This window comes from Eurypyga helias, unplaced genomic scaffold, assembly GCF_000690775.1.
Source record: "Eurypyga helias isolate BGI_N326 unplaced genomic scaffold, ASM69077v1 scaffold8363, whole genome shotgun sequence".
NCBI lineage: Eukaryota > Metazoa > Chordata > Aves > Eurypygiformes > Eurypygidae > Eurypyga > Eurypyga helias.
In genome coordinates, this window is record NW_010240533.1 from 154,532 (window position 1) to 172,890 (window position 18,359).

The following is an 18,359-nucleotide window of genomic DNA, read 5'->3' on the forward strand; positions in this document are numbered from 1 at the left end:
TCACTGCGGTGGGAGATGAGAGGCATCACACGCTGGCTCTGGCCCACTATTTCCCTACGGATACATTCCTTGCAGCACATTTTCTAATTCTCTTGCCATTCTGGGTATAAAGGTCCTGTAAAAAAAACCTCTCTTAAGAGGGGTTTTGCATCATTTAATAATTCTCATCATTAAGAGTTTCTCAAACTGAGATGTCACTTATAATGTGGTAGCCACTGTGAAAACAGTGGAAGCTACAGACCCAGCCCTAGAAAACTGTCAGTCTAATAATTTTAATTTTGCAGGGCCTCTAAGATTAGGCTCCTACAGCTTCTTTCCAGCTGCTGCCGCCCCAGACATGCCTGGCAGGAAACCTTGGCCCCAGTATCAGAAGCAACTGGTGGGGCTCAGGCATCTTCGCCCCGCACCGTGGCCCTGAGCTGTGTCCCCATGTTGTTGTGTCCCCATGTTGTTGTGTCCCCATGTTGTTGTGTCCCCATGTTGTTGTGTCCCCACGTTGTTGTGTCCTGTGTGCCCGTCTCCTGCGATCCCGCACAGCGTTCCCCATCGGTGTCTGACCAGAGGAGGGAATGCTGGTTAACACTAAGCAACGCAAGCCTTTCTTTTCTACCCGGGTGAGGGGGATATTGATTGGTCCATTAATGTAAATGTCTCGGCTGGTGTATGGTGCTTTTCTTGCTTATTAATCTAAATAATGCAAAATGAGGGGAAGGCAACTTTTTAGGAAAAAAATGAAATGCCATCAACAGTGATTGAACACAGCCTGCTGGAATGTGATGGGGCTGTCTCCCACCCGCCAGACATGAGGATACCCACGGTTACTGGGGAAAAAGTTGAAACGCTTTATTTTGACATTTTTTATACACAACGTTTGGATTTTTTGTCTCCAAGTAGTGTTTTGAGGGAAGATTTGCCTAAATCTGTTTGTTTGGTTAAAAAAAAATGCAGCCAAATGTTTTGTTTGTATCTACTGACACATTTCAGTCAACTGCAAATGTCTTTTTTGGACAGGCAGGTTTTTGCTTTGCCTGGAAAACAAAATAGAAGGAAGCAACTTTAATCTGTGAGCACCCTGAAGTGATTTCTGCTAGCCCCAGTTGGGGAGACCTCTGCGTAGCCAGCAGCAGATGCAGAACACTGAGACATACACAGAATATCCGGGATGCAAATACTCCCACTGAACCAATTCACAGCTTGGAAATCGAGCTGGTGCTTAAGCGCCTTGGTGGATTGAGGCTTTAGCAATAACAAATAGTACTAAGGAGCAAAAATGATCAATTAAAGAACTCCTAATGAATCAAAATATCAGCCTTCCCAAGTCGGGAAGGCAGGAAGCTGAAAGGCAGATTGAAGAGAGTGTGAAATCCCCTTGCTCGGTGTTTCTCACTATGTGGTGCCGCTGCTCTGCGCCGCTTGTACTTCCCTTGGTAAAGCTGGAGAGAAGGAAAATCCTTGGGACACTATTTCCAATCCTGTTCTTTTGTATTACACAAACAGTAGGAAGAATCCAGGTATTTATTTATGTTCCATGCACAGAATTTAAAAAAAAATATTGGCATGGCTGGAAAAAAAAAATACTCTCTTGAAAGATTGTAGTTACCTCAAACCTTGGAAATACTCATTCGGTTTCTGATGGTTGAGAGATTTTGCTATGCAGCCTGATGTTGTAAGAACATAATGCATGTAGTAAAGGTGACTGACCCCTGAGAATGTCCCCCCTGATGCCAGGTGGCCCATATGCTGTCATAAACGCTTTGTCGTCTTGTTTTTCACGCCAATGGCGAGAGCCCGTTTTGGGTAGGTCACATCGGGCTCATTTATTACCTGCTGTGCTGGTCTGTGCATCTGCAGTGCAGCATCTCTGCGCTCAGCTTTGGGTTACATCCCTGCGTGCTTTCTGATAGTCCACATTGTCTGTCGCGGGCATACAGATCTTCTCCCGTGGGCTCCTGGGAACATTCCGCCACCGAGATCAAGATTACCCTTAAAGGTGACGGAACTTCTGGGGCATTTGGTTGTTGGTAGCTGATATTAGGCTGCATATGCATCATCAAGTGAAACTCCTGAAAACTGATGCTTGAAGCAAAGCTATCACTCCTTGTAGCAGAAGAGAAAGAAGTTGACTGGCAGATTATTCTCTATTTTTATGAATAAATTTAAAATCTAACAAGAACCCCAGGTGTGACACAGGAGTAAAATTTTACAGTACCACTGCAAACTTTAATCTTCACTTGAATTTTTTTTTGAAAGTCTGTCTTTGTCCTAGAGCAAAATTTCAGGCCGAGGGCTACTGAAGACCATCTTTGAACTTGCCTTGTGATTTTGAGCAATACATCATGAGAGCGGTGATGTTCAGATGATACATTGCACTAATACATCACAAGAGCACTATCGCTGTCATGATATATTAGTGTAATACACTATCAGAACACTATCACTGATGTATTACTCAAAAACACAGTTTTTAACCCTCAAGAATCATTCTCATCTCTAGGCTGAATACACTGAAAGCTGTGGGTAATGGTAAGAATAAGCAAATGAGTATTTGGGTTCCCTAGCGTAAGCTGTGGGGAAAAAAAAGAGTGGTGTTGAGTGTGTTTCATTAGCTGAACCATCCTTGTGCTTTTATTTTATTCACTGAGCAAATGTTTGTATGGATTGAAGCTAACGCAACATAGGTGTGTGTGAATTTTCTTACAAGCAGCTCAAGAAAATCTTCTTTTGATTTTGGATTTCATTATAGACTTCAGCCACGTTTTGAGGATGTTTTGATGAGGTGCCTGAATTTCAGCTGATTTCTGCCTTGTCACATTGAGTCAGCTGCAAGCTGCTGAAATTCTGCGCAAAGCGTTTGGGGCTCTTTCTGATGCTGTCTTTGGTGTTTTTCAAAAAGATTTAGGCACCCCCTAGAAAGAACTGGAGATGTTAAGTGTGATCTGTCACTCAGATCATTTCTGCCTCTCCTCAATGAGGTTCTGGTTTTTTTCTTGAAGAGTTACTATTCTCAGTTGGTTTTTTGGGGGGGGTTTTCACCTCAAAAGAGGGTGAAAGAGAAAGGGGAAAAGATGAAAGAATGCTTTGTGAAGTTGTAGCTGAACTTGCTGCAGAAAAGCAGATAGATGAGTGTTTGTCTGATTCCCTAGTAGAATTTGAGTCCTGAGAATCTTGAATTACCATTCCTGTATGGTATGAAGAGACTGTCATTTTGTAACAGAAAAAAAAATACAGTAATAGTGCTAACACAACATCAAGCTGGCAAGTCATATATTTGCTCTCTTGTCCATATTTTTTTTTCCTTTTCTGCATATGTCATCAGCATTTGTGACAAAAAGCCATTGCCCCTCCTGTACCCAGTAGCCCAAAGCTGCCCAGCTTAGTCCTTAGCGCTGCTACCCCCGGTGCGTTGGCCCTGCCATCAGGAGGGTGACACTTATGCTTCAGGCTCTGCAAAACTGGGCTCGTAATCCTTGTGCCGTGCAGGTTTGGAACTGCGTGTGCACTGGAGCCTGTGTCCCTGCAGGCGTGTGCCCCAGCATGTACCCTGTATCCCTGTGGGTTTCCATCCCCATATTCGGGCTACAGCCTCCCGGGGGTCACAGCAAAGCATTAAAGTTTTTTTACCTTTGCGACCAACACTGCGTTAGCCGTGCTGTACGTCCCGGTGATGTACACCATCACCTTTCTGACGGCCGGGTGCTCTCCGTCGTGTGCCGTCCGCTCCTCTGCCCCCAGCCGGTGCAGCGCTGCCCCCCGCGCTGGCCCTCTGCCCACGCCTGCTGCATGTCACTGGCACCTTCTTGGGCACGTCAGTTGTGAAGTCGCAACGCACAGCTCTGGGCACGTTGTCATTTCAAAGCTGTGGCTAAATACGTCTGACTGACAACGATGAATAATTCCACAGAGCCCATAAACTTCCAGGTGTTTCACTCCAAAGCTCATATAATAGTGCAGAGCTGCTCTCTTGTGTCTTTCATCTCATATTCCCCAAAGACTTCGGGCACAGTTATGGGACAGGTTAATGTATTTTCCTCTGAAATAATGCTGTGGGAACCTGTGCGTGGATACTTGCATGTGTTGAGAATAATGCTGACAATCCAGAAAGGAAAGTCAGGAGCTTGATAATCACCATTATTTGGTTTCACATTTTCAGCATGTTCATGTCCACGTGCTTCCAAGGAGGGCTGGGGACTTCAGCCGGAATGACGATGTCTATGAGGAGGTAAGGGCTACCCTCTATTTCTTGTTCAGTGTTGGTTTTGCTGTTCGAAAATCACCTTAATGATCCAGGCCCTGCCTTGAGCGCAGGTAGTTAAGGGGGTCTCTGTATCTTTGTTGGTTGCAAAGACCTTGTGATAGCACCAAGACCTATCCTGGGATTTTCTCGTGAGCTCTGTGTCAGACAGAGTCCCGAGGGAGGATGCAGTTGACATCTTTGGTATTTAGCAGCATTCCAAGACCTGAAGGGGCTACAGGAAAGCTGGGGGGGGACTTTGTACAAGGGCCTGTAGTGACAGGACAAGGGGTAACGGGTTTAAATTGGAAGAGGGGGGATTTAGATTGGATATCAGGAAGGAATTCTTCCTGGAGAGGGTGAGGAGGCACTGGGACAGGTTGCCCAGAGAAGCTGTGGATGCCCCATCCCTGGATGTCTTCAAGGCCAGGCTGGATGAGGCTTGGAGCAACCTGGGCTGGTGGAAGGTGTCCCTGCCCATGGCAGGGGGTGGGACTGGGGGGGCTTTAAGGTCCCTTCCCACCCAAACCAGTCTGTGATGCAGTCTGTCACCGCACAGGGTGAGGTGACATCTCTACCAGTAGCTGTGCTCTCTTATTTTGAGGGCACAGGATGAAAGGGTGAACTCAGCCTGGCATGCAGGGAGCATGTCCTACCCCAGCTGCTAGCCTGGGGGGGCAAACCTCCCCCTTCCGCACACCGGCGGCTCCTCTCAACTCAATCACACGTTGCCTTCTGGCCAGCTTCGAGCAGGGCTCTGCTCCGGCTCTGGGCAAATCACTTTGTAGCCCCAAAGATGAGAATTAAAGAGCAGCTGTGCATGTGGTTGTGGTATATGCATGTGTGCAGGCTGTACGGCAGAGCTGGGGACATAAGCTGGTCCAGTGTGGCCAAATTACTGGCGTTTGTTCAAATGGACAATTGTACTGGCATTAACAAGAAGTTTTCCCCGGCTTGACAGCTGTCACAATGAGTTAATGAAAAAACTCACTGCTGTTACATTTACGGATGGTTCTTAGTGGGTTTGGTAGGATCCTCTATCTCAAGCATGTCATCTCCTCCTCTTTTGGAAAATAATTAATATAAACTCGTTCAGTGCTACTGCAGTACCATCTGCTTGGAGGAGAAATCATGACAACTTTGCTTTTGTATTTTTTCCTTTGTGATCTGTCCACGATGGCAACTCCCCGTTCGCAAAAATGGCAGTGTTCTAAAGTTTTCTGATGACTTAAGTAAGTCAAAGCGGTGGAAAAAAGTTCATTATTGACCAGTTCCATGGAGCGTAGAAGCTGAGAACAAGGGTAAAACCTTACAATGAGGCTGCTGAGCAAGGAGGTCAAATGAAAATATGTGATGGCCCTCTACACGCTGCTGTGGGTAAAAGCAGTTCAGCGAGGCACCTTCAGAGTTACCGCCGAAAGGGCTGTCAGGATTGGAAGGGGCTGCCCAGGGCGGTGGTGGAGTCACCATCCCGGGGGGGTGTAAGAGATGTGTTCATGTGGGGTGCAGGGACATGGGTTAGTGTTGGGTTAACGGTTGGATGCTTTTCCACCCTAAATGATTCTATGGTTTCTTTCCTTTCCAACTGTGTTGAGTTTAGATGCTGCACCAACCCACAAACTGTTTCTATTTTTGTCATATTTACAGTTCCATTTTCTTCTTTAACACATTTATTTCTCCCTTTTTATATGTAAATACAAACAGGCAAAACTGTTAATGAACTAGACTATACGTTTAGAGCTGTTAAATGCAAAAGGGTGACAAATCGGTAGAAATTATTTTTAGCTTGTCATTTTCTGTTATAGCAATTGTAGGTGTTGCTTTTAGCAGACATAGGAAGCAAAAATATTTAGACACAGATGTGATAACATATCTTTTAGCAGATGATGTATAGCCTCAGAGTCTAACCAGCTATTCTTGAATACCACAGAGCTAACGTACACTTTTGTGCAGACTGTAGCTGAACAAAGATTTCATTTTTTTTAGGGTGCCAGGGGAAAAAAAACAAGCCACACGTTTGATGCTATAAAAATTTGATGCAAGTTTCTGTCACTGGCTGGATTGGAGGATAGGAGGGGCTTAAGCAGAATGCTGTCATAAGCAGATAAACCTATTCTGAGAAATACAAAATGGACAAATTGTTGAAAATAGAACTGACTTTGGAATTAATTTGGAGATTGTGTCAGTAAGGCAAAAATCTTTTGATGTAATGCTTCACTGTGTTGTACCAACAAGAGAGAACCCTTTGTCAGGAAGATCCTTTAAAAGATTGAGGAAGACAGATGGATCACGGTGAGACAACAGGCTGAAAATCTATATGGGATAGGTGACATGTTGGTGCCAGAGAGAGCTTTAAATTCACCGTCCATGAAATTTGTACTTAGGACAAGTAGGTGGATCATGGTGAGGCAACAAGCTGAAAATCTACACGGGATAGGTGAGATGTAGGTGCCAGAGAGAACTTTAAATTCACTGTCCATGAAATTTGTACTTAGGACAATCCAAAATGTGTTTCTAACTGACGCTTCATTCCCATATATTGGAGCGATGGATGGAGTTGTAGTTTAGGCAGCAAAGACCGCCTTTCAAAATCCTCCCGGCAGCCTTTTCCTTGTAATCTGTGACATGGAGGCTGCTCAGCCTCCCTGAAACAATTTGTGTAATTGTAAAGCACACCCGGGCTAAACTTTGCGTGTTGCGGTGCCTGGTTTGACTACCGCAGCTCAAGGCTTTAGAGCTGTGGGGCGTAATTTTCACAGGCTGTGGATCTCGACTCTGGTTCGAGACGTCTATCGCAAACCCCTACCTATCTGTAAATGCCTCTGAGCTCTCCGGGCTCGGCAGTTGTCATCTGGATATGCTCAGCAGATTGCTGACAAATCCCACTGCTCCGTGAGTGTTTGACGGTGAAAGGAATGCCCAGATGTTGAGACATCGGTCCTCTTAGGAGACTTCTCAAGTTGAGACAGCTAGAAGGTACTTGCAGTCCCTTACCATGTGCCTTATTTCTCCCGTTGGGTGTGGGGGTGACCACTCCTCTGAGTGAAAAGACCAAAAACAGCGTGTCGGGTTGATCCTTGCCTGGTCTGTTGACTGGGCTCTGGTATCTTCAGGCTTTTGGCTATGGAGCTCTGACGTAGTTTCATCTAAAGCAGCTTTTAAGTGTAAAGAGCATTCCTGAAGTAAGGTGTGTCTTTAGCACTTGGTTTTTAATAAGGTTGCTGATGGACGCTAATGTCTGCTGGTTTCTGGATATATATTTAGAAATTCGGTACTGGAACGTACGTTGTAGCAGGGATAAAAGGGGCCGACACCTATTCCACAGCACCTTCTCGGAGGCATTTCTCAGTGGAATATGTCACTTAATATTTCAGGTTTCAGTACCTCAGTGCATATGAAACAAGACACAGTGTGGTTTTTCTAAGATACAGAGAGAGAATTAATAATGAAAAAAACCCTCCACTGAATATTTCAGATGTGTTTCCTCTGTGTCGTTGAGGGGCTGTTTCTTGGGAGGGTATTTCCCAGGCAGTGGTAGCTGTCCGCCCTCTGGGCTCACTGCAGTGGAAAGCTGAAGGTACAGTTTTTCAGTTCTAACATTTTTCTGCAATTATTTGAAGACTAATTCTGCAAGTGTCCACATGTCAGAGTTAAATTGGTCTTACAGGTTTTTTTATGGGGCCAGGCCCTATGCTTTACTACTGCTGCATTACTTATCTACATCTTGAGTATTTCTCATTCGTTGATTCACGTTATTTCTTGGACAGCAAAACTATAGCAGCTAACTGTTAGCTAAACTTTTAATTAGAATTTCTCTTTATTCCTCTATGTTTTCTGTTGTGTTTCTGTTTGGTTGAATATTTTTACATTTATTAATGAAGGAACTTAAAGGCCTCCCTATCGAGGAGTTGCCTGCTTTGAAGTAGATGAGCTTTTTGCTGTTGTAAGGGCACATCTCGCTAACCGATGAGAATTTGGTACGAATGGACGTCTTTGCTGTAGAACAGCTCCTGTGTTGTTGCAGTCATCAGCCGAGTTGTTGGAGGTCATCGTGTCCAAGGCGTTCAAGACCATTATCCTGAAATGTCTCAGCAGTTTCATACACTCGGCCATCTGCGGGCAGTCCTCATTCAGCGTGTGTTTGAAAAGTCCCCAGCACAGCCTGTCCCTGGTCTCCGCTGAGTGCTTAGCCATTACCGCAATATAAATAACATTCATCATCCTTTAGGCTGGCAGGTAATAGCCGTGCTGGGCCGGGGAGCATGGGGCTTTCTCAGAAAGGAAGATGGAATCCGAAGTCCGCAATACCTCTGAGTACTGACCTCAACAAGTTAATTTTGAGGCCGAGAGGCTCGGATGGGTGAGGGCAGCCTGGTCTCTCAGCAAACTTGGAGCATCCCTGGCACGCAGGGATGTGCTGCGTGGTGCAGACCCCTGCTCCTGCCCAGACTCTGGTTGCAGCCTGCTGTGAGGGATGCAGCTGCAGCAGCGATGCACATCCAAGGCTGTGCATGCAGGGCAGCGCGCCCGGCCCCTCGCCAGCTTTGCTGTCGTGCCCACCTCGTTTCCTCACCTGTCTTCAGTTCCCAGCAGCAGCTGGAGAGCGCTGAAAATTCTGTAAAAGGGCGCAGAGCAAATGAGAGAGGTTAACCCAAACCCCTGTGTCTCCATCCCCTGGCTGTCTGCCAGACCTGCATCACGGACCTCTTGTAATAAGGCAGGGTGAACCTTTCTAATGTGAATTCTTTGGTAACTTAGAGCTGTTGTAAAATGCAGAAGCCAGCAAAAGAATGTGGTTCATGCTGTCCTCCTTCCCCTCTGGCATTCAGGCACGCAGGGAGTGTGTCACATAGTGAAAGATATTTTGACTTAGTGATCTCACTCAGCACATTATGTTAAATTGTTTCAGCAAGAATACCTGTTAGTAATCATTTCCAGTTCCAGGGAGGATGAAGGAGGCATTTTGGCATGTGACTCAAGAACCTGCTGGGCCACTTCTTCAGGCTGGCAACGCAGGGGAATGGTGGTGAAGTCAGAAGTTTAGTCAAACAAGCCTGAAGTTTAATCCTCCGTGAGTGGCTTTGGCGGTGACACGCCGTCGCCCTGACCTGCGGACAGCATCTCGCTGTAACCTGCAGCACTGAGCTGTTGGGGCTGCTTCCCACTTCAGGTGTAACGAAAAGGTACATAACCCCTAATCCAGGTCCTGCTAGACAAAATGGAAAGATGCCCAACAGCTTCTGTGAGCATTGGATTGAACTATTCATGAAAATTAATGGCGTGCCGAGCTAATAGGCTGTTCCTTGGCCTCGGGATTATATTGCACCTCCTGGGAACATACCGTAGCCTGCTGGTAGATCAGTCTGCTGCATCTGAACTCCCTGGGGGCCAGACTCCGCTTGCTTTGCACCCTGCATGGGTAAACCCATGGAAAGGGAGGGAAGCAGCACAGAATCTGAAGTGTTCCTTTTTTTAAAAAAAGCTGTGTTTTCCCCAGGTCCAAGTCTATTTTCATGTTTTTCGGCTGTGGCAGCAAACAAAATCTTCCCAGTAGGCTGTGGATTTATCCTGGTCTTGCCAATGTTGCTCTTTCTGACTGGGAGCATCAGGGGAGGTTTTGCTAGCCAAGGAGCATGAGCCTTTCCCAGTTGCTCCCTGAGTCTCGTGATATTATAGCGACTCCAGCAGGGAGAGTCAGATTAACTGCACATGGATATTTCCAACTGTGAGAGTATTGCAGTGGAAGCTAGAACTGTGCAAATAATCCTGTTTCGGGTTTGGTAGCTGAATGGACAAAAATATATTATTAGTTGACTAGAAAAGAATGTTTTTCCTATTAAAAAAAAATTCTTTTTTGAGATAAATAGAATGATTTGGTTTCTGACCACAATATTTTATCTGATTATGATCTGAAACCCCTTGGAGACGGCTGACATGCCCTGCAAGCTGCTTCTGTGTCCCCAGCCTACAGCAGGCAAAACAGACAAATTGGTCAGTAGGGCCCAGCAGGAGTACGGAGAGACAACTTACCATCACATATATCTCCCTAGATGGAAGCTCCACTCTTTGTGGTATTTTCTGCCCTTTCCATTTCTTAATTTGATACCTGAAGTCTCAGAGACCTTCCTGTATGTTGTGTACATTGGTGCACTTCTTTAAGACAGCAGGATATCATCATCAGATCTGATTAAGAGCCATTTCATTCACTGATACCTTCCGTAGGATCTGGAGAAGTGGTCTCAGCTGGACTATAGGAGCGAATGAGAAGTGGTTAGGAGGGTTCCCATTAAGGCAGCTACCCCTCATCACACGCATGCCCTTTACACCTAGACTTTGTCTGGAAGGTAATATTCATTTGGCATTTTACATATCATCAAGTAGTCTCATTGCCCTCTAGCCCGGCCCTGTCTCTGCATTCCGTCAGCTCTTGCTGCTGCTTACCCTTTCCTGCAGCAAAGTTCCTGCCGTCACCTTCCTCATAGGTAAAAATACCGACTTCCAGAAATCACTTACGTCTAGTCTATAATATAGCAGAGACAGATTATTGTGACCATTACAAAGGATCTCTTTGATCTCTCTACCCCTTCTGTAGGATGTTTACTGTGTTTGCCTCCTGGAGTATTTGCACTTTTGTGACCTTGATGGTAGTTCATTGGCAAGTGACTTAGCAACAAGGATCCTCCAACCAAAGACAAGTTGCTGATAAGGGGATTAAAGTGAATATGGTCTCTCAGGCCCGTTTACTCTGGCAGTGCTTGGACTTGCTTAGCTGCTCATGTGTATTCCCAGTGCCAAGGTAAAACTCTCTAGACCTCTGCTTATCCTTTGATGCACAGTGTAGGCTGAATTCATGCTGGTGGGGAGAACACGCCCCATTAGTATCCTAGATACTCAGCTTTTTGAAATTGGTGAGATGGAAAGTAAACAAACCTATCAGGGAGTTGGCATTTTCCAAAGAGAGATTTTTTTCTTCTCTGAACTGAAATGTTGCCAAAAACTTAAAATTAAATACTCCCTCGCATCCTGTTCAGGATATGGGAGCACACAAACCAGATCATCTGGAATCAAGCGCGCTGCCCAACAGATGACTCCAGCAGTCTTTTCTGTAGTAGCCGGAATTTGGAGAGGTGCTCCTCAATCCGTAGGACTCGATCCATGACTAGTAGCCAGCCCACAGGGATCCAACCCTCTGAAAAACTTAAAATTAAATACTCCCTCGCATCCTGTTCAGGATATGGGAGCACACAAACCAGATCATCTGGAATCAAGCGCGCTGCCCAACAGATGACTCCAGCAGTCTTTTCTGTAGTAGCCGGAATTTGGAGAGGTGCTCCTCAATCCGTAGGACTCGATCCATGACTAGTAGCCAGCCCACAGGGATCCAACCCTCTGACCCATGTGCACAGTAGCCCACAGGGATCCAACCCTCTGACCCATGTGCAGCTCTGTGAAGCTGCTATGGTTATAGTTAGTGATCCCACAAGGAAAGAGCTTTGTACACTGTACTCTGGGGCAGTTCCTTGATCTTCTGTCTTGCAAATGTGTATCGCAGTATTGTGAGGGATCAGCTTTGCTCTGTGGAGGTTCAAGTACCAGGTTCCTGGGAAGTGATCACCTCGCAGGAGGCAGGGTCTGAACTGGTTGTTGCCGGCAGTTTCGTTGGCTCACCCAGCACTGAACCAGCAGCTTCAGCGATTCGGCTGCGATGGTATCTGTCACCTTCTGAACATGACTTCTGTAAATGCAGGTGGAGGTATATTAATGGAGCCAAGTGAACTTTCTGGTTGGGAAGGAAATAAAAGTCTGATGGGATGGGTTTACCAATATCTGTAAGGTCAAGTTAATTTAGTTTTTGAGTCAAAAGAGTGAAAAAACATATAGATATGAGAAATAAGCTTTCCAGATATGTGCTTCTATTCTGGGTTTGTTCATCTGGGGGGCGGGGGGAAGCATGCTTTCTTTTTCCTTTATGTATTTGCCCGCTGTTTTCCATGCTTGGTTTTTTTTTCTTTGTTTTTTTTATTCTGGGGAAATAAAAGGATAGAAGGAAGCTGAACAGAAAGAGAGTTTAAAAAACCTGCCAATAAGCCAAAACCAGAAAATAGAGGACTGAATGTTTGTGGTTTTCAGAAAGCAAAATGACATGCTGACGCTTTAGGTTGAAACAAAAATTGCCAAACTTCTTATTTAGGCACGTTTAAATACAAAATTGTTTACTAAAATTTAAGTGAGATTTATACACTCTGAAGAAAAATACCTCTGTTTAATAAACAGGTATTTATACTTTTGCATATATATATTTATGAGCATACACATACGGACAGTGGAGGGCTCAGAAGCATGTGGAGTATTTATTTTGGGCCCCTCTAAAATGAGGAATAATGCTGCATTTTTACGTTGTCTACTGTAGCATGCTATGGCTGTGTGTTTGGGTTTTCATAAACCAAGGGGTTTATTCCTCCCAAGGGTTTGTGGGAACTTGTGGACCTTCTGTTTTCTACAGAAATGAATGGGATTTGAGCGTCTCCGTCTCTGAGCAAGTTCTGATTATGCCAAGCCTTTGCTCAGTATTTCTGCTCCAGCAATCATCAGTGAAACAGTTAACAACATTGAAATATAAATTGCCATCCTTGAGGCTCCAGAGTTAACACCTTTCTCTTACCAGCTCGCTGTGGTTTCACAGTTAACACCTCACCTCTTTCTGTAGAAGACAACACTTTACATTACAGCTTGTGGTCTGGCAAAAATGTTCCAGAGTTTATCATAGGCGAGTCTCAGTTTCATGCCTTTAAAACAGTAGCTAAAAAAATTCACTGCCAAAGATAGATCAGGCCCCATTCTATACGATCATCGCCATATGTTAAGGAGGACTTAATGTGCATAAAAGGCAAAGGTACAAAATTATTTTTAGGCTAAATACTGTAGGAATGTGCTTCTCCTTTCTGAAGGCATTTGCTCAAAGTTGTTTCCTTCTCTTTTGGCCCCGATGCTGCACGTACACCCTCCAGTTCTGGGATGACAAGGGCTCAGGTCTGCCATGGGCAAGCCCGGCGAGGGATTAAGCCCAAACGATATCCGGAAGAAGGCTGATGGTAAATCGGGTACAGCATGAGCGTGGGCGTTAGCTTTCATTGCGATGCTTTTGCCATGAAGGTAGTCCAAAGAGGCGGCAGACCTGTTCCCATTCTGGGAAAGAAAACCTTTATTTCAGCTTCAGAAAGGAGATTTCAACAAATCACTGCAGCAGAGTGAAAATTTAGTTTGACAGAGTGTCAGGATAATTATACACAATTTGGTTTTGTTTAAATACGTTAAGCACCATTGTTTCTTTTCCATGTTAAGGATTGACTTGAGTGCTAGGTTACAGCAGTTTTTCTTAATTGCTCTAATCCTTGGCCTGAAGAAAATGAATACTTTAAATTTACACTTGTTAAGTACACTGCTAATGAAGAAGAGGCTTTAGCAATCTTCGGCAGACCAAAACTATATGTAAAAAAAGAGAAAGCAAAAAAGAAAAAAAGAGAGAGAGGGAGAAGCTAATCACCAAACCATTCTGTTAATGCTTATTTTAATCATCCTGCCTGCCCTTCCTGGCAGACAGAGCCATTTGGCTGCAGAGGCAGGAGGCGAGCTATCACCCTCAAATGGCGCTGATGTTGAGAATTGGGCCCAGGAGAACAATTTGACTTGTCAGTTTATATAGACATAAAGCTTCATTGTTGTGCACAGACACAACCGGCTTTTTAAAAGTCTATTTGCCTCCTGACGATGTGAGAATCTGCTCCCCTCTCTCCTACTGTTCTCCAGCCCTCAAATTTATGAGGTGGTGGTTATAAGCCCGTGGTACCGGTGGCCTTTGGCAGTGCCACCAGCAGACCATGGTGACCACGCTGCCCGGTGCTGAACCACTGGGTACCCTCGGGGTGGGAGGCAGTGGGGGGTTGTGGCTCCCACACCGGGTGATGGTGAGTTGCAGGGAGCTTTAAAACACCCATATTGCTCCGAAGGCTTTGGAATTGGTAATTCTCTTGGAATTAAGTGTGTGGTTTAAAAGGCACAGGATGCTCAAAAAGAAGAGAGGAGCCAACAGTGTTTCCTTGGGGGGTAAATGAAATGTCTCCAAAATTTAAGTAATTGCTGGAAACATATGATCTGTTTTCAAAAACAGCTCGTGGTGCTGGTTTTCCTGTGTAAGAAACTTTTACCTTTCTGACAACTAACTTCTGTGCTAAAAACTTCTGGCTGAAAATGCCTCCCCATGTTGCAGGGAGCCTCTGTGAAAGGGTTTCAGAGCAGCGCGGTGCAGCTTTTACCCCAAATTTCGGCTTTTGCATTCTGGAGAATGGAGAAAGTATTTATTGGTGCCCACTTTGAGCAGCGACATTTATTGCTTCAAGAAAGAGCGAGCTTCAAAATCACGGGTTGGAAGAGACCTTAAAGCCCATCCAGTCCCCCCCCCTGCCATGGGCAGGGACACCTTCCACCAGACCAGGTTGCTCCAAGCCTCATCCACCCTGGCCTTGGACACTTCCAGATGGGGCATCCACAGCTTCTCTGGGCAACCTGTCCCAGTGCTCCCATCCTCTGCGGGAAGAATTCCTTCCTGATGTCCCATCTCAATCTCCCTCAATTTAAACCCGTTACCCCTTGTCCTGTCACTACAGGCCCTTGTAAAAAGTCCCCCCCAGCTTTCCTGTAGCCCCTTCAGGCACTGGAAGGTGCTATAGGGTCTCCCCGGAGCCTTCCCTTCTCCAGGCTGAGTTGCAACCTAACCCTAGGCTATCCAAGTGCAGGTATTCCAGTTACCAGGGAAAGCAGGGAAATAAGGCAGCCTTTGTGCCACATTGCCCAGATGGTTGCAGCATTGCGAATGGGGTTAGCATGGTCATGAGTTCGTGGTAAACGTATCAGCAAATCCAACTAATCATTTGTATCTCCCTTTTGCTTAGGTAAATCCCTTCTGTGTGCTGGCAACTTGGTTCTAATCTCTGTAGAAGTGGGAAGGTATTGCAATAAATAGTTTTTAATGGAAGGCCTATTTTTAGAATTTTTTTTTCCTTGAATGATTACTTTTTTCCTTCCTTTTTGTGAGGAAAAAGTCTATTCTCGTTCTTTACATCAGCGTCTTTGAAGTGGCAAATGCACACAACTGCCGGATCATGTAGTGCTTGGGAGTTACACAGGGTTTTCTTCAGCTGGAGCATGATTGTGAGCAGTAATTGAGATCAGCTCCCCAGGAGAAGGGACTCTGCTCTCCTCTGGATTTTTTTCTCAGTAAAATAGTTGCACTTAATGCATTTACGAGTAGGCTCTAAGTGCTAACGTACTTTCTTCCCATGCCCCTGCCGTTTCTGTGGCAGAAATAACAATACATGAAGCTGCATAAACAGGTCTTAGGTGTCTGCTTCCACTGGCACTTTCAAGTTATCTATTTGAAGATAATTTCATTTCACACTTTTATATCTGAAGTGCCTGGTTTTGGACACCTCAGAGTATTTTTTTTTTTTAACATATATTAATTAAGCTTCCTACCAGCTCTGTGTATTCATTAAGTAATAGCACTTGCAGGTGTCATGCGGAGAGGTGAAGGGACATTGTGGAGTGAGTCAGGGTAAAGCTGCTGAGTGCAGGTACATCCATGAATCTCTGAACAAGCAAAAGGAGGGAGGTGGATTGGTCAACCATCTACAGCTACATGGAGTAATCCAACACGTGAAGTTCATGCTTCCTTATAGAAAACTGTGGCCCTAAAGTAGCTGATGGATATGCTGGGATGTGCTCCCCAGCTTTGAGCAATGTTGAAAATTTGCTGAGAACTTTGCTTCAGCTTTTTTTCTGGACAATACTACTGCTGTCTTAATTCAGCTAAGGCCTGTGAGCTGTAGCAGTCTCTACTCTCTGAAGGTAGACACCTTGGGTATTTTAACAAGAGGTGACCCACCTGTAGGTAAGAGTGGTTTTACTAGGTAGGACTGGGGGTCTGTCTTCACCGGTGTGTGTCTCCTAGAAATGCTTAGGGAAGAAGTTACAAGAATGAAGATAGGCGTGGAGTGTCCCAGCTGTTTTTTTTTCCAGAAAGGCCCATCCAAGGAGCCCTTTGCCATAAGTGAGTTCTCAGGTGGAGTTTTCAAAAAAAGGCTCAGCAAAACAGCCGGGGGCTTGCCTGGTGTTGACTTTCAACAAGAGTCAGATGTCTGAATGCCTCGCAGACTTTGGGAAAGCCAGCCCTTCATCCTTCTGTCTTAGGTTGCAGTGAGCGGTATTGACGCTCAGTAGGATGTTATTGGCATGTGATTTGCTCCTCTTGTCTTACACAAGGGCACGAGGTGGAATTGCCCTCTGCTGCATGTAGGCAGAGGAGCTTTGGGTTTGATGTATCAGCACTTTGAGTTTCTGGGCTGCTTTCGTGAACATTTGCAGAAGGAAAATAACAGTAGAACAAGGACAGTTCCTTGGTTAGATAATGTGCTCCATTGATTAACATCATTTACTCTGCTTTAAAGTGTGGTAAAGATAATGGAGCTGAGAACAATCTGGTATTTTTCCTCCACTTTTAGCAACCTCTTGTCATTTTAAGCTGCTGATATTTCTTCTCCGGTACTACCTGGTGATCCCTTTTATGCATCTATTACTGTTGCTTCTTCTCAAGAAATAAATTTGCTGAGAGTAAAGAAAGTTGCTCATTTAGGGCAATGTAATTAAAGGAAAAGTAGACATCATGCCAAGTTCTGTTTTCTCTACAAAGGGCCACCTTGGAGATTGCCTGAAACTCAATTACTCGTTGCTATGCTTATTAGGGAGAACAATGTGCTGAAATGATCCCTACTCCTAATAACCTTGTTTTCTACATGTGAATCATGTTAATACTTTTTTCTTTAGTGCCTTAATCACTGTGTATAAAATGGGTCTGTTTCTAGAGGGAGAATTGGGAAGGTGGGCCCACGTGGTGGGTGTTCTCTGAATTGTCACTCTCAGTGGAGAGTTTCTTGTTTCCTGCTGGTCCACAGTCTTTTTTGTTTGTTGCTGTTTTCTTTTAATTACATGGAACAGCATTTATTAGCAAATTACATCTTGATAACTGGTTTTCCTCTGGTGAAATGAAAACGTTCATCTGCCACCTTGCTCCCTTTCTCTGGGGGAAGGAGTGTGCAGTATCTTCCAGGTCCCCATCTCTTCTGCCTTACTCTGTGGTTTCACCAAGGCGGATAACTTCTGCAGCGGAAAGCTGCCATTAACACTTGCTGAATAACCTTGGTCCGGTAATAGTCCAGTGCCCAACCCTTCTCCCAGTTGTGCTACCCTGATGTCGTCTCACTGATCTTAAAGGTCTTTTCCAACCAAAACGATTCTGTGATTCTGGGCAAAAAATTTGTGAGCTTGACTGAGAAAACTGTGCTCCTGGTGTGGAAAAGAACTGGAGAAATGTAAGGCTGTTCTCTCTTGGGTGTATGTCCATGCACATGAAGAGGAGGCTACTCCAAGAACCAAGTGTCTTACACATCGTGTAAACGTGGAGAAATGTAATGTTCTCTCTTTGGTGTATGTCCATGCATGTGAAGAGGAGGCTACTCCAAGTGTCTTACACATCGTGTAAACTACCAGTTATATGTTCTGTGAATACGCTGTTCCTAAAAAATGCTTTCCTCTTAGAAGGAAATGCGGGGCTGTACAGTGAACCATTCCTTCTCCCTCTTTTGTATCAGAATATTTCAGTCCTTTTATGCAGAGTGTAAGGAGACGTGATTGACAAGGAAAGTCCTACCCTTTGATGTCGATGTGCTGCATTATCCGCTTTTTATGGATCTATTATTCCAGAATCCTATCGAGCCATTTGTCACTGAGTGGAAATCTCCACTGCTGTCAGTAGGGAATTTGTGTTTCTAAATCACATAATTTGGCCCCTGTTACTAACTTGGAGCCAGATTGTCAGAAGTGTGGAGCACCAGCTTTCCAAAGGCTTAGCACCTCCCAGTGAGGACAGATTTTCGTAACTGCTCAGTGCAGAGCAGCTCCTGTTGTGACCCTTTAAGGACAGATTTGCAAACTAATTTAGCAGTTCCCTTTCTCCAAGCAGATGAGCCCTTTCCAAATCTGTCCAGCTTTGTTTAGCGCCAAGCTGGAAGATGAG

General features: G+C 45.0%; 1 protein-coding gene across 1 annotated transcript in view; it reads left to right on the plus strand.

The window, feature by feature from the left end:
• Window positions 1-4,279, plus strand: part of FHIT (fragile histidine triad) — a 55,358-nt gene extending 51,079 nt beyond the window's left edge. Inside the window, exon 3 of the mRNA XM_010148467.1 lies at window positions 4,151-4,279. Within this exon, the coding sequence (XP_010146769.1) occupies window positions 4,151-4,279 (129 nt within the window). The remainder of the gene's footprint in view (window positions 1-4,150) is intronic.
• The last annotated feature ends 14,080 nt before the right edge of the window (window positions 4,280-18,359 follow it).